Below are 27,352 nucleotides of genomic sequence, written 5' to 3'. Positions count from 1 at the left end.
ACATTCATATCTGATTTCATTTCCTTCATGTTAAAAGCTGATCATGAGTCACAAATGACCACAAAGCATTACACATGAAAGAGAACTTTTTCTGTAGAGGGTGGGTGGAGCACCATTCACAAACTAAAATCATTTTTGTACTTTGAACCCAATGCATACTTTGTGGGTTGACTTAACAGTCAGAAAAATGAATAAATAAACAATAATATCAGATTATTTTCAACAAGAACAATTCTCAGTTATATTTGCGATCTTATTGTATTTCAATTGTTTTTAATATTTAACCACAATTAACACTCTGCAAATTAATTTTTTTTCGATAATATATACATTTATAGTTAATACAATCATTAAAATTTTTAAAAAATCATATTGCGTCCCTAAAGTATGTAAGCCCTCGATGTAACAATGTATCCCTCTACAACACTATATTTATTGGGTCCCAAAAATATTGTTGTTTCGAGGTTTTACTGTATTTGTTTAAATTCATTTACATTATCTGCACCAGCAGAGAAGATCATACTATTTTCCAACAGAATCCAAAAATGACAAAAAAGCTGTTTAGAATACCTGTGAATGCAGTTTTTACTCTCAAGATACTCCATTCCTCTAGCCGCCTCTAGACACATCGTCAACAGATCAGTTATCAACAAATTGTGCTTGTTGTTTCTCAAGAAATTCAGAAGGGAACCACCTGTGGGACATTTTACACTTTGAAAATGGAGCATAAGAAATAGAAACATATCATATCATTTATGATTAATATGGATTTAATAACAGGCAATCATCATGAATCACAAGCATTGATTCCACTAGAATATCTGAGTACCTTTTTACTACAAGTGGGTGTTTATTTAAAATATGAATTCTTTATTTATCTATTAATATTCCATTTATAATTACTTTTGATGGATGAAACAAAGAATTTTAAAAGAAGAAAAAAAGTTATAATCAGGGTATCTGCAACATTTTAAATTTTAAAATTCATGACTTTCCATGACTAATTCCAAGAATTTTTCATGTTTGTAACGCAGTTACTATTTTCTCCGACAAAAACACAACAATAAATTTAAAAAAGCATAATAATAACATTCATTGAAATCATAGGTACAACCAAATGTGTTATACTCTGCATCTTCATATTTATAGATTTCAAATTTAAAAAACAGAGTAAAGAAAGAGTTGAAGCAATAAAATAGCTGGAAAAAAATACAAAAACAAATAATATTTTCTATTTTTCTACAGAATCATATTCTTAAGATACTTTTCTTGTTCATCAGAAAGCAAAGAAATTCTCTTGATTTTGATCTCATTTCAGAATTTAAAAAAATCGCCAGTGACTGGCTTGCTACAGCAAGAATTTTAAATTGATAAAATTAAAAAAATAATAATAATAAAAATTCTGAAATCACAGAAGTTTTAAAGATAACTCCCTCTAGAAATGATGTTTCTTCTTTCAGTTTTTGAAAGAACATCACAATTTTTAACGAACATGATAAAAACATTTTATATTTGAATAAAATGTTTTTTATATTTCAATAAAATATGACTGTGAGTGGGGATTTTGTTCAATTCAGATATTCGGAACACAGTGAAATTGGGGGGGGGGGTAAATTCCATTTTAAAAATTAGATTCTTTGGCGAGAATCAGATTGGCGGAAGAATCACATCTATGCAAACGCCTTGTTAACGAGATTTAGCAAAAAAAAATTTTTGTCGGATTAAAAGTTTTTACTCACGTAAGTCAGCGAACCAATAATCTAGAAATTTGCTGAATTTTACGAATATTCGTGGGAAAATCACATGCCCTGTTTTTAGTGGGAGAAGAATAATAGGAAAAACCTGGAATACAATTACCCCTGATAATTGAGGGAATAAGATAAGAGGAGGAGAATAATAAGTGTGTTACCTGGTACCAGTTCCATGACAATCATAATGGGCTGCTTTTGAACACAGATACCAATGAGCTTCACAATGTTGGGGTGGTTGTACTGCTTCAGGATTCTTCCTTCTTGCAGAAACCTCTTCTTCTGCTCATCTGGAAGATTCATACGGCACGTCTTCACTGCAACCTCAATCCCCGTCGCCCTCACCATCGCTTTGTACACGTCCCCAAAGTTTCCCTGCAGTTAATGAAACAGAACAACAGAATTTAAGAGGGTTTCCTTATTCCAATCATAAAATATTTTTAGACACTTTTTAATAAAAGATACCTTTTTGGAAGGTTTATTATTATCATTTCATTTTTTGCAAAACTGAACATTTTGCACTTATTATTTTGATATTGCAAGTAACAGATTTAACTAGTTAGTTTAGATAACAAGAAGTTCCGTCCACATCACTTTGCTTAACGCTTCACGAATGTATATATAATTAATAAAGAATTATATACATAATTAATCATTTTTAATTTCTTAAATAACATTTTTTTTCTTTCCTTATTTTCCAAAAGATACCAAGTTGCGACAAATAACCACCTTTCATAACTTTAACCAACATCTTTACAATTTAATTGTAGGGTAAAAAGCATTAATAAATAACATTTTTTCAACATACAATAGTAATGAATCAAGTTTATAACAAAATTATATAAAAACAAGATTTGCAATCAGAATAAAGAACATACCCTTCCAATCTTTTCCACGAGCTCAACATCATCATTATTTAACTCCCATCTTTCTCTCAAGACAGGAGTTTTAAGGATGGCACCAGAGCGACCCGTCACTGCAAGTCCTGAATGAAACTGGTATAGTATCAGTTCCTGCACAGATGGAAAGGCAGGTCCCTCAAATCGAAATTTCCCCTGCAAAAACAAAGCTCATCATCAATGGCTCGATCTTGGCCTTCTCAAGAAGTTTTTTTCCTGGCTACCCTTTTCCAGTTTTTTGCTTCATATTTTTATTTTTGTATTCCTTTTGTACTGTTTTAGTAACTCATCTACAGGTAAAAAGTTATTAAGAATTTATTTTCTGTCTATCTAAAAAAAAAGCAAAACTAGTAAACAAATTTTTTGAATAAAGTGTAGTTTGTCTAAGAGACACGACGTTATGAACAAAGTAAGTTCAATCTGTTGAAAAGAAGAACCAACTTATTGAGCTTCAGATACTGCAGATATCTATTATAAATGAAGAATTTAATTCACAGAAAGCTGTGCAACTATGCTTATTTAGAAAAACTTTACATTCAACAAAACTCTTCAAGAGAATAACATAACTCTATCAAAAGCAAAACATAACTAACTACCAAAACACCCACTTCCTTCTAACTGAGACACAACTTCCCCCAGCAAGGAGGAAAACACTGCTCATCTATTTGATTACATTTTCCAACACAATCACATAATCAAATAGAAAATCCCAACAACTGAGGGGCTTCTTTGGAAGAGGCTTAAAGAAGGCTGAATCAGTTAAGTTAGTTGTTTTGTAATGTTAAATATTAAAATAAAAGTAAACTTTACTTTTTCTTTATTAAACAGGGATGATTGTGACACAGAGTCAAAAACCTGAAAATTTTATGTGCAAAAAATCGACATCAATTTATATACCATGCATGTTTCGTATTTAACATATTTTTTTGAACTAACAATTATAATTAAATTACCTATTAATGCAGAATATTACACCTTTAGAGTAACTGATTTAGGAAAAATATAACTTCTTACAAGAATTGCAATATTGAATTTTTAAATCGGGGAATCAAATCACTGTGTACTTAATTATTAGATTATATGAATATGAATAGCTATACATAGTTTTTAAATCATGTATCAGTGTGAAAATCGATGTTTGATATTATAAATGCATGAATACGAATCGCAGCATTTGATTTTAAACTCGCCTGGAAACGAATCAAGATATTTGGTATTAAAAATGCATGAACACAAATCGTGATATTAAATTCTTAAATCATGTGAAAATGTATCGCAACATGCAGGTTCTAAATAAGGTAAATACCAAAATCAATATTTGATATTAAAATAGCATAAATAAGAATCGCAATATTAGCAAATTAGTGACTCAGTTCCAAACATTCAAAATGGTGAAAATCCACTAAAACAAGAGTCAAATTGGCGAAAGAATGTATGTAATACTCACATTGACGGGATTTATAAAAAGCTTAAAAATGTAGTCGGAGTATAAATTTCTGATTCGCAGAAGTCCGCAAACCAATGGTCTTGAGGTACGCGGATTTCTACGATATTTGAGCAAAAATCGCATACAATGCTTCTAGTTTTTAGCCCAGGAAAAATTATACAAAAAATCCAGAATTCCGGGGTACCCCGGAGTACAATCACACCTGATTAAGAAAAGGATAAAATTAGTTTCAAAATTTTACAACTACAGTACAATTCCTTTTGTCATCAGAAAACATCTCTTAAGGGGTCTAATTAGCATTGGCAAAACAGTAAGCTAACTCCCACATAGACATTTTCTGACTTAAAGCCGCTAACACAATTTTTAAACACTAAACCAGTTTTTTTACAGTATGTAAAGATATAATTAGAATTCATATTTTTAATTAAATTTTATATTTATTATTATTCATTTATTTATTTTGTTACTATTCCATTGCAACATGTGAATTATGGCACATTTATTAAACATTTTATTGCAATATAATATGTTACATAGTTATGATTTAGTTACATTTTCAGTAACACAAAATGTATTGTGATACAATTTTAAAAAATGCTAGTATTTTCAAACATTATCAAACCTTGATACTGATTTTAGAAACCTTGGTTAGAAGCCATTTTTAAATAAAAGGAACATTAAATAAATGCTTACATCTGGTGTTGTTTGAATAATGAAATGCTTGTGGCCCTCCCAACAGACAGAGAGAACGATTTGTTTGCTCTCGTTCCGGAAGGTTTCTCGAACGAGATAATCCCCTTCATTTTGCAGAAGGCGAACCACTTCCTCTCGTGGCAGAACACCATGAAACCAATCTTCATCTTGAAGACTCATGTAAGATGGATTAAGATTAACCTACAAGAAATAAACATGAGAGTTACAAAGAGCCCTTTTAAACTTCTGTAAGATATTTATAAAAATGGCACTGCTAAATCTGCGCCATTTAATGTAACAATAGAAAAATTCATTGATTCTATTAGTTTATCTTGCATTTTGATGTACAGTGCACGCACAAAAAGAGGATCACTCTGAATGAATTTTGATCTAATGACCAGATCTTTACGTTCTAGGACTCCATCTTAATGGCTTGAGGGGGTGACCTCAAACATATGAATTAATTAAACATACCTTTTTCTGAAAGATTCAGATTTCTGACCCCCAAAATATAGGTGGTAGCTGCAATCTGAGAAATGGGGTCCCCATAGTTTAGTCAGGAGAGCAATCGAAAGTACGTTTATTTTTTATGTGGACCCCCTAACGTTTATTTTTTGCGTATGTTGCAAAAACTGGGTATTTCTCAAGAAATTTTAAAGTGAATTGAAAAATCTTTGCACACAATTATAACATTCATTTATACAATGGTAAATCCATGCAAAAAAAGAACATTTTAGTAAATATTTTCTATTTTTTATCAATTTATTATATCTCTTTTATTCTCGTAAAGTTAGCTCTTTTAAGTAAGCTTTCTAATAATAATATGAATTGTATGTCTCATATAAATTTTGAATTTGTTAAATATATTACATTTATACCTACTCTTTCCTTTTTTATACTCTTTGCTTTAATCGAGTTTTTTGGTTATCTGAGTGAGTCGTGGTCCACATTTACTCGCATAATTGGGCCTCTACCGTAACTATAATTATTGCTTTAAAAAAGAAGAAAAGGAAACATGCACCATATCAAATATTATAGTTAACAGTTGTTACACAAATAAATTGAGGTATTGATCTAAATTTCTGTTTTAGAAAGAAAAATATGTGTGTAAAATATGGGCAATTATTAATGAAACATTTTTTAAAATATTCATTGCTTGTTTAACAAAAAAAGTTTGAGTCTTACACTTAAAATAAATGAGAAATATAAATGATTAATTAGTAGTACAATAGGTATTAGATAAAAACTTTAATTATTTACAAAGTATTTAAGAAATCATTAAATTACAAACAAAAAATAATACATGCACAAGACTAAATATAGCAAACAAAATTACTGAACACGATTTTTTTATTAAGTACATACTATTTATTTAAAGTTTTAATTTTACATAGAAAAGTATCAACAAAAAAATATGCAATATGAAAAAAATTATCAAATTTTAAATGGAAAAAAAATTAAAGTTTGGATGATTAATGAAAAAAACCTTTAACTAAAGATTGTTGAATGATATTAAAAAAAAATTTTCTCTACATATTCCAGTCAGTACGAATTATATTTTAGTATAAGTCTTCAGTGGTAGTTTGCAAATTAAATTTAGAAAGGATACAGTAAATTTTAAAAATAATTTTTAAAAAAATCACTATCCAAAATAAAATGTACTTTTTAAAAACTTACATTATCATTCCCAGGACTTGTCAGTGAGTAACTTTGATGAACTGCAGGGCTTGAAAATGATTCTTCAAATGAATTCTAATAACAATTAAAAAAAAGTTTTCAAGAAATTAAACGATTTATTAAATAAATATTTTTTTATAGTTATTTGTACATGTATTTGTATATTTTGAATAACTATATACAAATTTTGTATAATAATTTTTGTATAACTATTGGGCAATAAGCATAATGTACATTCAAATGAGGGGTAATGCTCTAACATAACGTGAAATAATTAATAGAATAAAACAAATGGGGGAAATATTTCATTCTAACTTTCTTATTATTTTCTAAATTACAGTTATAAAATTTATAGCTGTTCGCATTTGGAAACATAGCAGTTACTGAAATAGGTTTAGTAGAACATTTAGTTCTTCACAGAATTGTTCTAATCTTTGATGCATAATGCAATATATAACCTAGATACCTTAATCACAAATTTGGTAATTGTAAACTTTAAGATTTTAATCAAGAAATTGAAATATTAGCAATTTTAAAAAAAAGTTTGAGGCTACAAATTCTAAGTGAAATTTTTTAATTTATTTATTAGCCTCATAAATGCCATTTTATGAATTTTGTCAAATTATAAAATGGCCGCTTTGTAGCTAACCAATACAAATACTTAAACAAATTTGAAAAGTTTGTTCAAAACCAATTTATAAAATTTTATTTAATTCATGAATTCATTCGTTCGAAATTATTCATTTGACAAAAATTTTTGATATTTAAAATTAAAATGTTTTTACTAACATAGTAAATTAGATTTTAAAGAAGGATTGTGGAAGCTTGCCAATTGATTTTGTCACCTTTATATAACTGTTATATTTTCCTTTACAACAAATTAATTAAATTGTTTAATGCATTTATTGTTTTTTGAATCATTTTAAAAAGTCACGAACATTTTGCTTTTTCTAGTTTGCTTTTAATAAAGAAACATAAATGTTTTAGGATATAAGTAAGTGACATCTCATTGACATTGAAGATTATTATACTAAATAAAATTTAATTTAAATTACATTTCAAAAAATTGATTAACTTAGGTATCTTACATGTTAGACAAAACTAAAAGGATAAAAAAAACCTGTTTCAAAGATATGCTGAACAAGTACTAATAAACTAAGGCACAAAATAGTATCGAAATGTGAATATAGCACTTTTAATAATGCTACATCAAACACAGGAATATAAGTATCACATGACTGTGATGTTGAGCTAAATTATCCTATTTGAGATTTTTTTGTCAACAAGCCACAATTATACATTCGAAAAAATAAATATTTGTGGTAAATTTATAAATAACATTATTAGATTATTTTCATTTTGGCTTTCTTGGTATCTAGTTATTATCTTAAGTTATATTGGGAAACTTTTAAATTTAATTTTTTTTTTCATTAAAGAATTCAGTGGTAATGCCTATTGCGTTTTTGCAATGTTTCTCATAACTCATTAAAAACAATTCAATTTTCAAATAATTTTTTCTTTAATCTTAATTTTTCAATTCTAACTTTGGTATGCCTCAAAATATCCCTAAAGTTATATTAAAATCTAGATTATTTGTTTACATCATAGAAGCAGCACCTGGCATTAAATTTAAATTATCTTTCTAATTTTTTTTAAGTGAATTTTAAGATAAACATTGTTTTTATATAAGTTTCTATTAAGGTGTGGCATATTTTGTTAGGAAATACTGTATTATATGAAGCCAAGTTTTTCAGTGTTTAAATACCTGAATTTTCATTTATTTATTTATTTTAGAAATGTTTCCTTAGATCCTTTTACAACTTTCCAAACATTATGCCTTGCAAATTTAATTTTGAAACCCGGTGGCTGCGTCGCTCGTGCCACAGTTCCCGGGTTCGATCCTCGTACCGGGCAAGGTCGACTCGGCCTTTCATTTCTTCAATGGGTCAATAAAATGAGTACCGAGCATGCTTGGGAACTAAACACTGGGGATTCTGCACCTGGCTGATCACCCAACGGGAACAACTGCTCCTGCCCCCAGAGTCCACTGTCAAAATAATTGAGATGGCCAGAATAGGCCTTGGCCCTCTATGGGCTGTTGCATCATTGAGTTTAGCAATTTTAATATTTGGATCTACAGTGATATCTGTTTTCTGTAGAAAAAGTTTTTCCACTTAAGTCGATACATGTGAACTTTTCTACCTGTCAACAATTTTATCCTTTCTTTTATAGTACCAAACTAGTTCCTTTTTAAGAAATTTTGTATTCTACTTTTTCTTGGCTAAAAAATTTTTTCAAACTATCAAGTTTCCTTCCAAAACATGGAAAGTCCCCAGGAAAAAAAGTATACAAATGTTCAAAGATTTAGAGATGAAATTCATTGTGGTAAAAACTGCTAGCTCTTGAAAAAGTTTGATTTCTAGATTTCAACTTTTGACCAACCTACACACTTGTTACAGAAAAACACATGTAACAGTAAGAGCAAAAAGAGAATGAGTCCTCAGAGCAATACAATAAGAAAGAAAGGAGATTATAGAAGTTTTGAGAAACAGGAAACAAGTTTGACTCTTTCTTTTTGCCACCCCTAAATGAGGAAAGGAGTGAAAGGTGTTTGAAATTTTTTCTTAGAATAAAATTTTTGAACTAACTATCTTTATTAAACGACTGCCAGGAGAATTAAAGTAAAGCCTAATACAATGAGGAGAAAATTAATACTTTGATAAAATTTGAAAAAGCAGATAAGAACTCTCATATATCAAAAATTCGAAACCTTCCAGTTATCCATTGTATGGCATTATTTCTGAACAAGACATCATTCTAATATACTTTTGACAGCATGTACCTTTTTTATTATTAAGTTAAATTTCAATAAGTATAGTTTAATATATAAATATTATAATATAAACGAGAATTAAAGTATAAGGAGAATTAAAGTAAAGCCTAATACAATGAGGAGAAAATTAATACTTTGATAAAATTTGAAAAAGCAGATAAGAACTCTCATATATCAAAAATTCGAAACCTTCCAGTTATCCATTGTATGGCATTATTTCTGAACAAGACATCATTCTAATATACTTTTGACAGCATGTACCTTTTTTATTATTAAGTTAAATTTCAATAAGTATAGTTTAATATATAAATATTATAATATAAACAAAAGCTTCTTCGTATTAATCTTATAATATACAGTTATGACTTTTTATTTAAAAAAAAAAAAATAGTTTTAGCCTTTCCCTTTTAACAAATCTTTTCCTACATTCCCATGAAAACTTCTTAAACAGGTTTTACTGTATCATATATAATCAATAATTATTTAAACTAAATTTTGAAAGCACTGCTAAGAAGAAAAATACAAACATTTGTCTTCCTCTGAAACGCATGAAAAGGCTGTCGCAATTTCGACATGATTATTCGAGCAGACTTTTTCCCTAAGGCATTCAAACTCGAAGTATCAGCATCTTTCTAAGATTTTAAGAAAAGAAGATAAGTGAGTGAAATGAAATAAAAAGGAACAAAATTTCTAATTTCCTTTGAAACACTACTTACAACAGTTTCATGAATATTTGAATGATCAAAGAATTCAATGCCCTGCGGAAGATTGTTAGCCTGAACATTGTCAAGCCAGCCTGAGATGAGGTTGTGGAGCTGTTGATGCCGCTGCTCTTGACACAAGAGTTCATTCAATTCCTTCTGCAGAATTCCAATGGCACGTCGCTTAACACTAAGCCTGTTGAAGCATGAGAAATGAATTTTTTAATGTCAGGTGATCTTTCAAATAACAGCATAGCTGCCAACTTATTAAAAACAAAAATAGGTACACAAAGCTTGATTAGCCAATCAGGGGTAAACAGAAGGAAAAACTCTGCAAAAATCGATATTAAGATAATAATATGAAACATGTAATTATATACCATGCATGTTTCATATTTAATATAATTTTTTGAACTTACATTTTTAATTAAATTACCTACTAATGAAGAATGTCACACATATATATAGTAACTGATTCTAGATGAAACTTAGTTTTTACAAGAATCGCAATGTTGGATTTTAAAAACATGAAAACACAAATTGCGATATTGAATTTTTAAATTGCGTGAATACGAATCACAATGTGTAGTTTTTAAATCTATCTTGTGTAAATATGAAAAATCAATGTCTGATATTACAACCCCGTGAATACGAATCGCAATATTGGATTTCTAAATCGCATGAATACAAATCGAATTAATTGGTTTCACAAACTGCGATATTGGATTTTTAAGTTGCATGAATAGGAATCAAGATGTACGATTTTTAAATCCCATAAATGCAAATCGCAACTTCTAAATCAGGTATGCAAGAAAATCTATTAATGATATTAAAATCGCGATAGTAGCAAATTCCAGCACACTACCAAAAATTCAAAATAGCGAACATCCGCCAAACTAAAAGAATCAAATTGGCGGGAAAAACATTTGCATGTAAACACCTCATTAACCGGATTTAGCAAAAGTTTCAAAATTCTGCCAGATTATGTTTTTGAATCAGGGGAATTCCAGAAAACAAGGGTCTTGAGAGATATATGGAATATTGCAATGCAGAACATTCTGACCTAAAATCGTATTTTTGGAACAAGGCTAAAAAAAAAAAAAATTGGAACAGTTAGCAGCTATGTAACAAACTCCAAATTCAACATATTAAGACTATTGATACAAAATATATGACAAAAGCAGTAATTAGGAACCAAATAAAGAAAGTGTTAACTTTCTGCTTCATATGAAAAAAAATAATAAAAGCATATATTTTATTTGTGCTTTTTTCCCATTGTTTAGTTTTAATCAGAAAAAAAAAATTTCAATTAGAATTTGAAATCAAATTAATTTATGACTACAATTAATATTGGTAATGCAACAAATAATAGTTAAAAATAAACATAACATTGTAGGAGTGCATTCCTTTCACTAAAATAGAATTTTAAACATCATTCAAAAATTAACAAAAAAATAATCATAGAAAAATCGATCCTTACATGTTTTCTGTCTCTGATGTTTGGCGTAGAGATTTCATTTCATTCTCACACTGACCAATTTCTAACTCCTTTTCTTTAATAACTGCCTGACACTGGGAAATTTTATCTTTTATGCTGAGAAGCCTGAAAGCAAAAGTTTAGTTACAAAAGAGAACTCGAAGGACTGAAAAACACTCCTAATCTAAGTTCTCCCACTAGTTGGTTGGTTTGAATTAAGATATTAATGGACCAAAAGGAAATAAAATGAAGTAGAGAGAACAGACAAGGCAATAAAGGTGAGAAAGACAGGCATAAGAACACACAATTTGAAAAAAAAAAGCTGAACAAGCTTGCTATTAAGAATGTTCATTTTATACATTACAACTCTAAGAAACATTAATTATACATCCTTTAACTATTTTAATATACATTTTATTTAAATATGCATAAAAATTATAACATAATATAATAATAACATATATAAAAATCTTCATGCTCCATAAGCATGCAAGTCTTTTTTGCTGCAATACAATAAGCTAAGCCAAATTTCATTAACAGGGTGGCCGCAAAAAATTCAGAAAAGGAAATTTCGCTGATTTTTTCAGGACTGATTTTATTAAATTTTCCAAAATTTTATAACTGATGGCATAAATTGTATTACAGTAACAGTCTCGATAGTCCGAGGCGAAAGTGACTGAGCCTACCTTTAAGTTTCAAAAACTTAAAATTGAATGAATATTTAAATAAGAGTCGCGATTGCTTAGGGGATAGAGCGTTCGCCTTCCAATGAGGAGAACTGGATTTGAATTCCGGTAATGCTACCGGAATATCGAGAGTCACGACCCTTTTCTAACAAGTTTTGGGAAATTTGAAAATATATAAGTTTATTCTTATCTATACAATCAATAAATTAGGAGAGGGATACGAATTCATAAAAATAAAGCAAATTATTAGTATCTCCCACGAAACTTTTCAATTCAAAATTGTTCTTTTCATCAAACTTCACCATTTAAATTTTCTTGATAAACATTTTTAAAATTTATAGTTTTTTTTTTCACATTTTCGTTTTAACGAGAAACATAACTCAGCTTCATATTGCATACACCAAAAAACTAAAACAGATGCTATTCCAGTCCAACACATTAAACTGTCTGATATAAAATCTAATTTTTTAAAAAAAAGTATTATTGATAACAAACTAAAATTTCATTCCTCCCATTAAATATCCTCAAAATAATTTTTTCTTTGGTTCATAATTGCTAATGAATTAATTCATCCCGGTATCATTAAAATTCTGCCCTAAGAGTACCTCCGTAACCAACCCTTTAGGGTTGGTTCCAGAGGTCTACTTCTTATATATATAATATTTTAAAAACCCTTATAATGGCTATTCAAATTGGAAAGTAAAACCATTTTTTATTTAAAAAAATCTTTTTTACGAGACGAATATTTTGGAAAAGCATATAAGTATCTCAAACACTTCAGTGTTTTCATTACAGAAAAAAAATTGGGTGAAAATTTCTCACCTTTTCTCAATAACAGGGTGAGATTTCAAAAAGTTAAGTGAGATTTCTAAAAATTAAAAAAACACAAATAGACTCCGAAAAAAAAATTTCTTTAATTATAATATTTAACATCTTCTATTTCTTAAATTAGAATATTTTGCTGCATCATCATATGCAAAATGTTCTATGTCTACTTTTTCATCAGTTATTCTCATTAGGTTGCTCAAATGCTTATCAGTCAATCTGTTATGATATTTTGTCTTAATTCGGTTTTGGGTGCTAAAAGACCTTTCAACAGATGCTGAACTATTCGGAATCACTAAGTAAATTTGCAGCATGTGCACACACTTTCCAATCCTCTGCCATCATATGCTTTTCAATTACTTCTGCTATAGAATGGTGAAGTTCGTTTACTATATTTCCATGTTCATACTTTATGCTAGGTCTTCCAGCATAGATTTCACAGCCTTCAACTTTAACAAATTGCTGTAAATTACCAAAGAGGCAGTATGGTAATTCATTAATAGCTAAAAATAGAGCTGACTTGAAACAACTTATTATAAAGCATAGCTGCCAACCTTAGGAATCAAAAATTAGGAACACTATATGCGACAAAATTATATGCACTAATTACGAGAGTAAGATAAAAATTTAACTATTAAATCATAACATTAATAGACATATATTTAGATATGTAAATTAGTAAAACAAAACTATAAACGCTATCTTTTGTGAGAAACTTATAATATTAATATTTTATAATTAGGAATACCGGTATAAAATATTAAAAACAAACATTACCTATTAATATATAATTATTTATCTCCAAATTATAAAACACAGGTAAATAATAATCTACATCATAAACAAATATTTCTGATGCAAGTGTTTAAATACTACAAAAAAAATTTCCAAAAATAATAATTTAGTGAAATAATCAGCAACAGACAGCTATTGGAATAATATTTTCCAATAAAAAGCTACTAAAAATTACTTTAGCACAATAATCACAGGATGTGTGCTTGTGGCGATCAGAAAAAAGGATTGGTTTAAAATCAAAAATTTTATGAAAATTCAGATTTTTTATAAAAATATCAGATTTTCAGATTGGATTTAAAAATTAGGAACAAATCCTAAAAAATTCTGAACAGTTGGCAGCTATGTATAAAGGTTTCATTTTCATTAGTGACAAAAAATTTAAACGTCTCACATGAAGAAACCTTACCTGCAGTGAACACGTGGTTGCAAAGAAATGTGTTCTGAAACGGGGTTCCGTCGTTCGGGGAAATGTTGTTCTGCTGTTCACACTGGTTCTGAACAATACTGGTAAATAAGGAAACAGCTAGATAACAGGGACCGATGTTGAAAATAATGAAAGATCAAGGTAGAAAATTGAAACGGGTTTTATTCAAAATGGTGCAAGCTGAAACTTTTTCCAAAAAGCGAGAGATTCGTGCATTTTGAAATTTATTAATAGAGTGCGCGAATTTCGCGCAGTAATCGTTTTTTAATGTGAGAGAAGGAAAAAATATGCGAGACTCTCATGTTCTCGCGCTGTAGTGAAAACACTGCACTTGTTCTGTGGCCAATGTATTAATAAATCATTAGCCTGGACAATTAAGTGGAAATATTCACAAAGAATCAACAAATTTACAAAAAAATAGTATTTTAAAATCAAATAAAAGAGATCTCTTTTTTTAAAAAATTCATTTGTATTACTTTTCCCGTAATGCATCATAAGTCATATCATCCATAGCAAGCTGATTTGCCTTTAAGGGTCCGTTATAATCGTGTAGAAGACTACTATCGAACTTGAAGTCAATTAAATTGGGTGGATGAGATCTGAAAATAGAGAAGGCAAAAAAAATTTAATTGAATATCATTTATATTAAAAACATTTCAATATAAACATGGTTGAAAAATAATTTACCTATGCTTGTCAGTAAAATCTTTATATTCATCTTCTCCCGCAACAGACTCGACACTTTTTTTAATTTTGATGTTCAGAGATCGAAACGTGTCATTGGAGAAATCTGTGTAACTCACAAACTGAAGCATCAGAGTTTTCCTAAGAAAATTATAAATTATCATTTAGAATAACGATAATTGTATGTGTTCCACATCAACCCACTGACAGTATTGCAGTGAAACGACGACAGTGTCACAGAATGTTACTGAGTTCTTGCAGAAAAAGTTTTCTTTTGAAAAGTAAAAAAAAATTACTTTACTTTCCAATAGATATTTACACATAATATTTGAATCATGCATTTATATAATCACTTTTTGAAGCGCTCAATTTACGCCTATAGTATTATAAACCGATGTAATGATTAGATTGTATTTTTGGGAGTTACTGAAATTGATTTTGACATGGATTTTAAATATTCCAATATATTTCAAACACTATGGAAAATTTCAATCATACACTTGAGTATTTACTTTTTAAGGCAATAATTCTATCAAATTTTTGGCAGTTATGCCATCAATTTCTCCATAGTTTTTAAATCTGTTATTTTTTTTATATATTATTTATTACAACAACCTAATCTTGAAACAAAAAACGCATTAGAGGAGTGATTTCGTAGTCGATCTTGTCCATCAATTACTACTACGGATTTCACGATTTTAATTAGTTTTTTGTTGTGATGATTACTTATAAAATGCCAAGGAAATGATTTGTGTGTACCCCCCCCCTTCCCAGAAAATGCGAGAATATCATCCATACTATAAGAATAAAAAATTATTACATGTTCAATTAAAATCAAATTATATAGTTTTTTTCCTTTGTAAACACAGTGCTTTTGTTATTTCAAATTATTAACATATATATTTGTTCTTATTAAAAGCATTTAGCAGAAAGACATGAGTGCTGGAGAGTTTTGTCGCAAATAGCTCTTACAGATTCTGTCACAGGGCATATGAAGATCATTTAAATGAAATCTTCGTGGTGCACCCTGGTAATGATAAATCTATTACACCATTATCTTGCAGTCCTTCCAAGTCTCCTGCTGCATAAAAAATCAAAATCAAGGATCAACTTCTTACAGCTCTTAGTATTTCTTAAAACATTATGTGTTTTAAAGAGGCTCCCTGGGACTATCAGGAATTCATGTCTATTGACTGAACACTTTTTACAGGCACACCCACCATAACGCTGCATTTTGTGTGAGGAATGGCAAGCATCTCTCTCTGAAACTTCCTCATACTTCTCTCCAACCCTGAAGAAACCCTTTTTCTGTAAGACCTATTATGTTTAATTAAAAATAAAAAGATGTAATTAAAAAAATCTAAACAAAATGGACTGTTTTATTATTAGACACTATATCTTGATTTCAAATAAAGTATCACAAATATTTACTTATAACTATTGAGTACTGGAGTCATTTTACAGAACCGTGAAAATGACTAAGAAACTGACGGTTAATAATAACCAAATTTTTTATTATTAAAAAATAATACCAACTCAGTATTTTGCATTCATGCTCCATACTGGACCTGAAAATTTAAATTTTCAGCAAGTAGACTCTAATAACTTTGTAACCGCTTTTTCCTCATACCTAACGAATCGGTGACCGATATCGATAGGTCCTTTTCCTTTAATAGCCACTTTTTGCAACAAAAAGAATCATATTAGAAAAAATCAATTGCTTTAAAAAATTCATTTAACAATAAAAATAATACAAATATGTGACAAAATTTAGTTTAACAAGTATGAGTCATGTAGATATTAAAGAATTTTGTTTTAAAATAGTTGGTGTGGCAAAATACACTTATAGTATAAATTACAACTTTGGAATTTGTGTATCGTTAAAGAATTCTTCTTCCACATGAATCTTTCCATCACAAAAAGATGGATTCTGAAGAATTTAAATATTGAATGGAGATATTTGAATGAAAATTCTGTTTTCTAGAATCTTTCTGTGCTAATGTACTTTTGTTCTTAAACAAATTTCAGAAAAGAAAAAAAAAACAAGGGAAAAGGTAACTAGTTGTTTACTTCATTTAAGTCGCCAGTTTTTTTTTTTTTTTTTTTTTTTTGTCAACTCGTAACGTGTAGAGTGGTTATTTTCAGGCCCACTCCATACACAACTGAATAACAATAGGAAAACTAATTTTTCTGCAAGAGCTGCAGGTGGAAAGACATATGAAGGTAAAAACTAATATGCTGACCACAAGCAACTATTTTTGCTAAATAAAACTGGTAGAGAAAGTCTGTTTTTATGCATGATTTCTCGGCATAAAATAACACCTGCACAAGCATATTTAAGGTCTACCTCTTAAACCATTAAAACTCATTAGATCAAAAACAGAAGTTTCTCATTTATTTAACTTATAATTGTAATTATTTTTTTATTATCTATTTAGTTATTTATTTTTGAAACCGTAGATTAGAAAAATAAACAATGTAATGTAGTTATAAGAAAACAGAGAATATATATAAGGAGAAGGGAAAAAAAACCCAGAATACATGAAGAAATACAATGCAACAGAAAAAGCATTTAAGAGAAATATTCATAATTTTGGCAAACATAGAAGGACTGACCATCTATCAACAGCTTCCTGAAGCACTGTCTGGTGGTATTCTAGGAGTGAGGGAAGCATCGTGTTACGAAGATGCTTCTCGTACTCCTTCCCTTCGTGCACGAGAATGACGTAATCATTGTGAAGTCTATGAAGCTTATTGGTTATCTTCATGTATCTCTCTTTGGCTTCTTCCAATTTTTTTCCACCTTTACCTGTGTGAAACAGATTCTTATTTTAAATAATAAACAGTGCACTTTATTACATTTAAAACGAAACACAAAAAAATCCAAGCATGCATAAGTATATCTTTTTAAATGAACAAATTTTAATGAAATAAAAAAAATTACTCATTCATTAATAGAAATTCATAAATTACTCATACTTTCATTTAAATCTAAATTAAAGATATATTTTAAAACAAAATTTACTGTAAATGGTGTATTTTGTTAAATGAACAATATCACATTAACATGCCAAATTTCATGTTTTACAATGACAGAAAAGTGTACCTAAGCAATAAAAAAATAAAATTTTTGAGATAACTAATTAAAGAATACAATTTTCCAATTCCAAAAATATAACAATTCAAAAGACACTTAAAAACTCTATCTTAATAAAAACAATAAGTAATGTGTATAAAGAAAAATTTTAATTTTTACTAGGCAAGAACAAGTTTTGCAAGAAAGCCTTCAAAAATATTCTCTTATAACCAGAGGTCTACAACAACAGTAAAAAAATAATTTATAACAGCAAGGACAATTTTTAGTAGCCAGAATGTACTTCAGAAAAAAAAGAAATTTTCATTTACAGTCATTTCTTATTCTTTGATACATTTAATTATTTGATTCTTACATTTATTTATAATCCGTAAATTATTTGTAACATAACTAACTTTATCTATAAGAAATATAATATATTGTTGTAAAGATTTAATCAAATATAAAATAACTAAAAAAGGTTTAATCAACAAACAGGAATTAAAACAATTAACTTGGCAATAACAAAATATTTGCTTTTCCTTAGCATCGAGATCGAGTTCTTGTCAGATGCAAAACATTAAAACATTGAGCAGATAATAAATAAACAAACTAGTATTTATTTATAGCTAAATTCATTTTTTTTACATAATTGATAGTACAACCTGTAAAAAAAGATCTTTTATAACTTTTAAATATTCATTTTCCATCAATTTTTCAAATGCAAAATTAAATAAAGAAAAAATTTTAAAAACTAAAAACAGTTGCTAAGCTAGGAATTGCTGATTTAGATTAAACATGCTGTGTTGCTTAATAGTAAAAATCCTTCAAAACTTGGAAATCGGATGGACAATTTGCAAACAAAGAAAAAGAACAAAGAAATTGTATTGCATTTTCAAAATAGAAGCAAATACAACCAAAAAATTTATATCTTTACTGTGTTGCAAATTAAGAAAAGACCATTACAATATATGTTAAAAATAAGGTTTAGCAACAAAAAAAATAAATAAATAAATAAAAAGTATTTTTAAAAAGTAGATTAATTATAAAGATTGAGAAAGGTGTAGAAAAGTTGAAATAAAATTCTGCTGTTTCACAACCAATTTTATACTTTTAAATATCTTCGCACACATAGAAATTTTATTTTATAAGAATTACATTAAGATGATCATAAAAATAAAATTCACAAACTTTAAACAATTTCATCATTAAATGCTTAAAGTAAATATCAATTAAAACTTAACTAAATATAAATTAAAACTTAAGTAAATATCAATTAAAACTTAAGTAAATGCCAATTAATTAAAATTTTCAAAGTCTTGAAAATTCTTACCACACATCTTAGATGTAGCATGAAAAGAAAAAGTCACAATTAGACAAAAAGTACTGAAAATATTTAGTCTTCTTAAAATAACACATAGATTAATTTTCAAAAAGAATTATTTTTGAAAAAAAAAATAGAGGAAAAACTGCCAGAATATAAGTGTGGATTCCCATTTTTTTTAAATGTAATTCATGTGTATAAAGAAGTACGCTTCATAACTTGGCTACTTGTTTGGACAGTTTAGACAAAGCATTTAGCTCTAAAACCAACTTAATCCTTTTTCAGAAAAACAATATATGAAAAAGTATTTCACTCAAGCATTTGAAATTCTGAAAATGTTTTCAGATTACAGAAGGAAAAAAACTGAGGAGCTTAAATATTTTATTAAGGTTTGAAAAACATTTCATTATTCTTAATTATTAAAACATTTATCATTCAAACAAATAAGAATTCCTTGAGCAAAGTGTACAGTACAAACTAATTTTCATTACCTAAGTTTAGTTTTTTGGGTTTAATAAAAACAATTGTACCTACCTTTCATCTTCATGCTGTATTTTTATAAAAACTAATAAATATTCAAAACAAAACAATTTAAAAATAAATATGTTAAAGTTTAAGACTTTCTTAAATTTTTAAACTTTATTCAGTTTTGAATTATTGTGATTGAGTGAAAAAGCTGAATTAGGCAAAATATCAAAAGAATAATAATGAAAAGATAACGAGCAAAAGTTATTAATCAGAATTACTCAAGGTGAAAAAAAAGTCAGTCACTAAAAAAAAAAAAAAAAAAAAAAAAAAAAAAATCCTTAAATTATTTTTAAAAAAATTTGTAAATTTAAATAAAACTCACATTGTAATTAATTAGATCATAAATAGACACGAAATTAGATCATAAAAATAATTGAAAAATTCTTAAAATAATATATAATATTGATTAGTTTTTCTTCTGATTTTTTTTAGTAGTACTTAAAAAAATGTTTGAAGCTTAATGATATAGGTTTTCATACATATTTACAGACATAAGGGAATCTAGAAAGAAATTTTTTTCTATCTCTTTTTTTTAAAATACATTATCTTTTAAAGTATGCAATAACACAAATTTGAGCCAAAAAATTAAAAATTGGGGAAGAGTCCCATGTAAGAAAATGTCTTGTAAGGCGAATTAGCGAAGGTTTCAAAGTTTAAATTTCAGATTGTAGAACATAATTCTTATTTTAAATTTTAGAATGTGGTGAAAATTTTGACTGATTATAGGTTTTGATTCACGGAAGTCCGTGAATCAATGGTCTTGAGATTTGCGGAATTCCGCATAAAAATCACATGCTCTGCTCCTACTTTCTAGATCTGGAAGAAGGATGATACAAAAAATCAGGAATGCAATCATCCCTGTAGTAAATGCATGGAAAAAAGACAAGATAACAAAATTCTGAATAGATAAAACAGGAAAAAATACCTTTCACATATTGGTCTTCATATTTAGCTTTGGAAACCCTCCACAGCTCTAAGTATTTTTCATACAGATTTCGGGTTTTATTAACAGCATCTTGTAACTGAAAACATAATGCAATTTGTAATAATTTTTTCAAAAGCAAGGTTGTCAAAAATCATGGGTTTCTTTTTTTAAAAAATTTTTTTCTTAAATCAGATTTATGTGATTTAAATCTAATATTTTTAAAGTTCACTGACAAAAGCATTTTACAAAATGTATTAATACTTAATATTACTTAAAAACAAAATTATAGATCAAATACTTCATATTTCCTACTAAAATGGTTCAAATTATTCAGTAGGGTGACCTGGGGTAATTATTGATCAAAAAATACAAACATCTATTTTGGGAAAAAACTATTCAAGATAGAATTTTAATATTTACTGGAAGTTTGAAGCTATATGAGATGAGTCCTATTCTACCTTCTTTTGTTTGAAAATCTAATTAGAATTTAAAAGATCTTAAATTTTTAGTGATCAGGAATTACCCCTTCTCTTGATCATTTCCGGGGTAATTCTTGATCATTTCTGGGGTAATTACTGATCACCAGTTTTTATAGTAAATGGGCTGTTTAAAAATAATTATACAATGGTAATTAACAAGTAAGACATTAAGATCAAACAAATAAACCAAAAAGATATGTTTAAGCAGCTAATAAAACGTTTTATTTAAAAGCAGGAATAAAGATTAACTCTTCAGCTCTGGCAGCAGCTCTCACACTGAACTTTTCATTTTCAATCATTAAAAGAAATTCACTATTTTTGCTTTCTAGAAGCTTAGTATCCTTTTTAAGCTTATAATTTCTCACCATATTTATATTAGGTTAATTTATCAACTTAAAAATTATTCTAACAATGTACAGACATAAAATTAAGATAGAAGCAAGGTAAGACAAACTAGAAATGGTGCATATCAGAGCACATTTGTCTTGTATACAGTTAAAAACAAATTTTGTGATTATAGTTAAAATATATTTTATAGTTGTTCCACTTAATAAATATGAACTGTTATTTAAGGAAAGAAAATTAACTATTTATTAGCTATTTTTTAAACTATTTATAAGAAGAAATGACAATGATCAGGAATTACCCCAGTGATCAATAATTACCCCATCTGTAGGGGGCAACATTTGATATCGTTTCCTATAATCAATTATAATGTTTACAGTAGATGTGAAACAATTAAACAAAAGCTTACACTATTTTTATATCAAAGAAAAAGAAAGTAACTCAAAATATTTATTATTAAGAGAAGGAGGGGGATCTTTGCAGAAATGTGCACATCTTGAAACCCATCTTTGAAATGGAAAATACAGAGAGCAGTTTAAAAGATACTTATTTTGTTAGATTAAACTAAAAACTATTATTAACTAAATGTAGTTATACTTTAGTAAAGTGTACAAACATTCTTGTCCATGTCTCAAATTTAAAAAAAAAATAATTATTTTAAAATAAAACTTAGGTGATCATTATTTACCCCAGAAACAGAGTGATCGTGAATTACCCCGGGTCACCCTAATTAAAAACAAATTACCAAATAAATAAAATAATAGTTTTTTTTCTTTACTCAAGCTCATCTTGCAATGTGATGATTATGGATGTCGCAGGAATATCATATTGTGAAATAATTTATCAATTTCATATCTTATGAGGTGTAATTGGTTTAATGGTGCAACAGTACTGAAATATATATATATTTACTCTTGGTAGAATAAATCTTTCCCCATGATTGATATACACTAACTTAATAAGTTTTAAAAGCACTGTATTTACATAAACATAAAATTAAATGGGTATAATTGCAGGACTGCCAACTTTCTACCCTTTAAGTAAAAAAAAATTCTAGTGGTAGCTATGTGTACGTTTAAATGTTTTATTTTTATTCATTTAAACTTATTTTGTGCACCACTATGTACAAATGATTCAAAAGTTCATATGCCACTTTTTCAAAATTTTTCGTGGTGAGGCTTTTAAAATGTTGGCAAAATTACCAAATATTTGAAAACTTTGGTAATTTGTAAAAAGCATAGTAGTTGGCAGGCCTGTCATTAAAATATGTTTATTAACAGAAAATTATTTTACATACATTCAAAGGAAGGTTACAGTTTATAAGTTTCATGCTACTCATACTTATGCTTAATATCCTTTTTTTTTATTTTCTAGTCTATTTTGAAATACAATAATTTACATCCTTTTCATAATTCTTTAGTAAAATACCATCATTAACAATAAAATCAAATACCCTTTAGAATGTATCTATTTCTTACATTTCATAAAAAATATTCAGGATTTAAATTAATAATTTTTTTAACCAAAAATCAGTTTGATTTTTCAAACAAATCCCATTTTTAAACAATAGGTTTCAATCAATGATTTTTTTTAAAAAAATTCCAAACATCTAAAAAGAAATTTTAATCATGATTTGAACCATGTTAACCGCATTTAAGAGCAAAAAATATATACATAAATAGTAAGTGAGTTTTCTGAAATAAAAACATACCCGTAGCAGCTCCCCATGAATTCTATTGTGCTCATCCATGTACAGCTTTCGTAACGCTCGTTTCTCTAATATAAGAGCATTCATTTCATCGATTGTGCGGGAGGCCAGATAATCAGCATTCTGTTTCACTAAACGTCCCATGACTTCTGTCTCTTCAGCTATTACACTCCATGCCTATAAATAAAAGGGGTCCATGAGTTATACAAAGGATTTAATTAAAAAAAAACAACTATTTGGAGCGTTGTCCCACAATTGACTAAAAATTTTTATGCTTTGGATTCACAATGAATTAAACAGAAATTTCTGTCATCTCGTCAGAAAGTTTTTGTCGAGTTACGTGACACTTTTAAAATCTTGATATTAAGAGAATATTATTACAAAACCCGAATTTTGAATCACAAATTTAAATAATCCCCTTTTGAAATATTCAATTTCTTCATAAATTCATGTTTTTCAATTGTTTTTGCACCCATTATTACTATGGATTTCCTCATAGTTTTTTAAATCAGGATGATTTTAATACACTTTATAACAAAACGTAAATTTTGAATACCTGCTTTGAACAATTACTTTTTTACACGGCATTTTGACTATGATAACAAATTGCTTAATAAGTCTCCAGTCAACCTAAGAAAAACAATTTTATTTCTAGAAATTTGACTCTGTTCCTCAAGATTCTCTCCTTCATACATTCCTTCCAACACACCTCTAACTTTCTTATCACTTTTTTGTAGAACAATTTGTCTTTCCTCTCAAAATAGGCTTCAGCTTTAGCAATAACTTTTTCATTTGAGCAGAATTTCTCTTTAGGATAATATTTTTGAAGTCTGTGAGTAGTCGCTGGAGCCAAATTTGGAGGACAAAAATGATGGAGAAGCAGTTTAAAACGTAATTCATTCAATTTAACCATCGTTTTGATTGATTTACGACAATGGGCATTCTATCTTGATAAATAAGAACTTTTTTTTCTTGGCATGTGAGGCCTTTTTTTTTTATTTCCAAGCTTAATCAATCCAATAATCCAGCTGTCATCATATGTGTCAGACCAGAGCCTTACTAAGTGATATGTTAAATTCATGTGATTTCTTCAAACATTTTTCTGACTACACATTTCTTAAAATCCTGATGTCTTTAATAATACAGTAGCATTATATTATATCTTTCGAGTAATCTCCTTTTTTAACAAGCTCAATCTGTAACGACTTCATCGTAAATTCACTTGGTTAATTCTAACACATTTTAGCAGTTATGTCTATAGATATCTACATGGTTTTTAAAATCTGTTTCATTCTATTTTTTTATTTGTAATAATATTAACACACACAAATATTCATATCTTTTCCTCTAATTTGAACTTGAGTTTTTGTCAAAAGTTGAAAGTAATTGCTTGGATTTTGGAGGTTTTTGAAATCTCCTATAGTCTAGTGGTTCACAACCCACAGGCAATGGCCGGTAAGGGATACTTAGCTATGGACAAGTCAAGAATCAAGCTGGACAATGTGAACAAGCTTTTTTAACTCTTTTTGGTAAAAAAATATAATGAATTGAATATGAGTGATTTGAGGCTGAAACTATCTGGTTTCAATTTAGATTGATATACTGACTCTTTTGCAGAGGACAGTGTCAAAAAAAAAAACTGTTTTTTAACTTTGATAATTTGTTATTGAGATTTCTTACAGTTCTGACAGCTTATATGAATACAATACAGTTGAGTTGCTCAGAAAAAATATTTTTTATTTCTTTTCGTATAGCATCTTTTATTATACAAAAAGATTATGTGGACATTATTTAAATATATATATATATGTGTGTGCGTGTGTGTGTAGCAGAAAGTCCCGTACATAGAATAAGTGGCACTTCCATAAGTTTGATAATAGATATTTCCACATAATGGACCCTCAATGTAAACAGAAGTCAAAACAAGCCTTACACAAAAAATAACATTATTTTTTCTTCAATAACCTTATTATTATTAGAATAATATCTAATCAGCCGAAAACCTTTTTGAAAAAGGAGAATGATTACTCAAAACTTTGAGAAGAAAAGAAATAAGTAAATAAAAACATTAATCCCTTTGAACACTCCTACTTGAAGGTGAATAGGTGGGAAGGAGGGAGAAAAAAATTTGTTTCTTCCTGTGAGTAGAAAGAACAGATATGAGAAAAGAAGATAGTTCTGTTGGATGGGAGGGGCAGGAAAATCACAAAATAATTGCTAAATAACTTGACTGGATAATTTAAGTTAAAGGCACATACCATGGAACTACTTTGGTGTAAAATTTATCAGGGATCAAGAACACACGACAATACCTATACTGTATAAGAATGCATAGAAAACAGATAATGTTTAGGATTGTAAGAATATAATAATAATACATAAAAGCTTAACCTTGCTTAATTTACAATTCTGTTTTAATTTAGCAACTTCAGAACTAGGCTTCAATTTCAACTTAAAATAAAATAATGTTGTTACCCTAGCAACCATGCTTCCTTTCAACTCCGTTTGATCAATTTTAAGAGTTTGTATGCAGACTGAATTGAGGGCGATTGCGTACTCTCGATCACACTTCACCCTCAGTGACATGCAGCGTTTCATATTCTCCAGAAGTCTAAGTTCTGCATCTTGTAAAGACATGAGAGCTTCATGAGAGGTTTTACCCTGGAGATCAGTTGCAAATCCCATTCTAAAGAAAGAAGTCTAAAAAGTAAACAAAATCTTGTATATATGCAATTGTACTCTAAAATTGAGAAAAAATTAACAATTTTGATAATAAGAAAAATTTAATATTAATTCATGTATTTTCCTCACTTAATTTGAAGATTCCAAGCTAAATTGAGTAAACAGTTTTTAATATATATTCCCCAAATAATTTAAAAAATGAAAAACCGATTCCCGTGAGAATAATTAAAAATCTGCAAATAAGTATTTTGAAAATAAAAAACCTTCATTACGAGGTGGATTAAGAGAAATCTTATAATATCCCTCTTATAATTATAGTTTAAAACAAGATTATTGAATTCAGATAGAGCACAACAGTCTTTAAGAATATACTATACATCAAGTCGCTATTAAATTGCATGTAATATTTTAATGTTTATTGTAAATCAAAAATTTTCATTGATTTTTTTAAACAAAAGAAACATTTAAAAAAATAAATAGTCTGTTTTATTTCAGTTTGCCATAAATCTTGTATTAACTAAAATAGAATATAGTTTGCTGAATCATCATGCAAAATAAGATGGAGATTAAATGATGTTTTCCATTATTTTTCATTTAATTACCTGGAAAAAAACTCACAGAAATAAACCGTAAAATAGCTAATTTATAATTTCATATTGACCACACCAAGCGAAGTTGATGATGTAAATAATATTCATAATCATCTTTAAATGTCACGCGAATGATTTATTCTTACAATTCAACTTTAAAAAAGAAAACTTTAGAAAAGCAAATATTCCTAAACAAGTAAATACTCTTAAATTAGTTGATATTTTTATCAATAGATAAATTACAGGTATAATAATTTAATTAATATTTATTCATCTATATTTAGATGAGCTTCTTTGAAACGTTTATGACTACCTATTTCTTTATATTAAAAAGTCAACTATAGACATTCGCAACCAACAGTTTATAGTCTCAAGTAAAGGACATAATTAATGCAATTATAAGACACAATTAAAGCTAAAAGCAAAGTCTTACTTCATGCAATGATTTTCAATTTTCGTGATCATCTCCCAACAACACAGCAACTTTAAAGAAGTATTTTGGTCTGAAATATATTTCATGAAGATATTATAATAAGCGATTGTAACAAAACAGTGTTAGTGATAATATAACAATGTCTGACACTTCCTTTTCCCGTCAAATTAACTCTACAAACAATGAGTGTCAAAAGGGTCGCTCGTGTAAATTGTGCAGCAACGAATTTTGTACTACCACTTCACTAAAAAATCACTTTTTAACACACATTAAACGTGATTGTGAACGATGCAACAAAAGGGTTGCTTTACTTGAAAAGCATTTACTAACTCACATTAAAGAAGGGTATTGTGATTTTTGCAATAAACGAATTGCC

The 27,352-nt window shown here is 28.2% G+C and overlaps 1 protein-coding gene across 2 annotated transcripts in view; it reads right to left on the bottom strand.

The window, feature by feature from the left end:
• FER (tyrosine-protein kinase Fer) overlaps positions 1 to 26,863 on the bottom strand; it is a 34,749-nt gene extending 7,886 nt beyond the window's left edge. The window contains exons 1-15 of one of the 2 annotated variants that reach the window (XM_043045909.3): positions 26,556 to 26,863; positions 25,747 to 25,971; positions 23,275 to 23,448; positions 20,740 to 20,836; positions 17,506 to 17,698; positions 14,893 to 15,030; positions 14,682 to 14,804; positions 11,479 to 11,601; positions 10,014 to 10,194; positions 9,825 to 9,929; positions 6,465 to 6,539; positions 4,788 to 4,988; positions 2,627 to 2,803; positions 1,910 to 2,123; positions 571 to 694 (exon numbers count right to left, since the gene is read on the bottom strand). In XM_043045909.3, coding sequence (XP_042901843.2) covers positions 571 to 694; positions 1,910 to 2,123; positions 2,627 to 2,803; positions 4,788 to 4,988; positions 6,465 to 6,539; positions 9,825 to 9,929; positions 10,014 to 10,194; positions 11,479 to 11,601; positions 14,682 to 14,804; positions 14,893 to 15,030; positions 17,506 to 17,698; positions 20,740 to 20,836; positions 23,275 to 23,448; positions 25,747 to 25,956 — 2,135 coding nt within the window. In that variant the 5' untranslated portion in view covers positions 25,957 to 25,971; positions 26,556 to 26,863. The remainder of the gene's footprint in view (positions 1 to 570; positions 695 to 1,909; positions 2,124 to 2,626; positions 2,804 to 4,787; positions 4,989 to 6,464; positions 6,540 to 9,824; positions 9,930 to 10,013; positions 10,195 to 11,478; positions 11,602 to 14,681; positions 14,805 to 14,892; positions 15,031 to 17,505; positions 17,699 to 20,739; positions 20,837 to 23,274; positions 23,449 to 25,746; positions 25,972 to 26,555) is intronic. The other variant, XM_071184968.2, reaches the window with a different exon arrangement.
• Positions 26,864 to 27,352: the final 489 nt, after the last annotated feature.

The sequence above is a fragment of the Parasteatoda tepidariorum genome, chromosome 5 (assembly GCF_982258835.1).
Source record: "Parasteatoda tepidariorum strain Cologne lab strain chromosome 5, Ptep-v5.0, whole genome shotgun sequence".
Taxonomy (NCBI): Eukaryota; Metazoa; Arthropoda; class Arachnida; order Araneae; family Theridiidae; genus Parasteatoda; species Parasteatoda tepidariorum.
The sequence above is the reverse complement of the archived record's forward strand: the minus strand, read 5'-3'. Positions and strand labels throughout refer to the sequence as shown.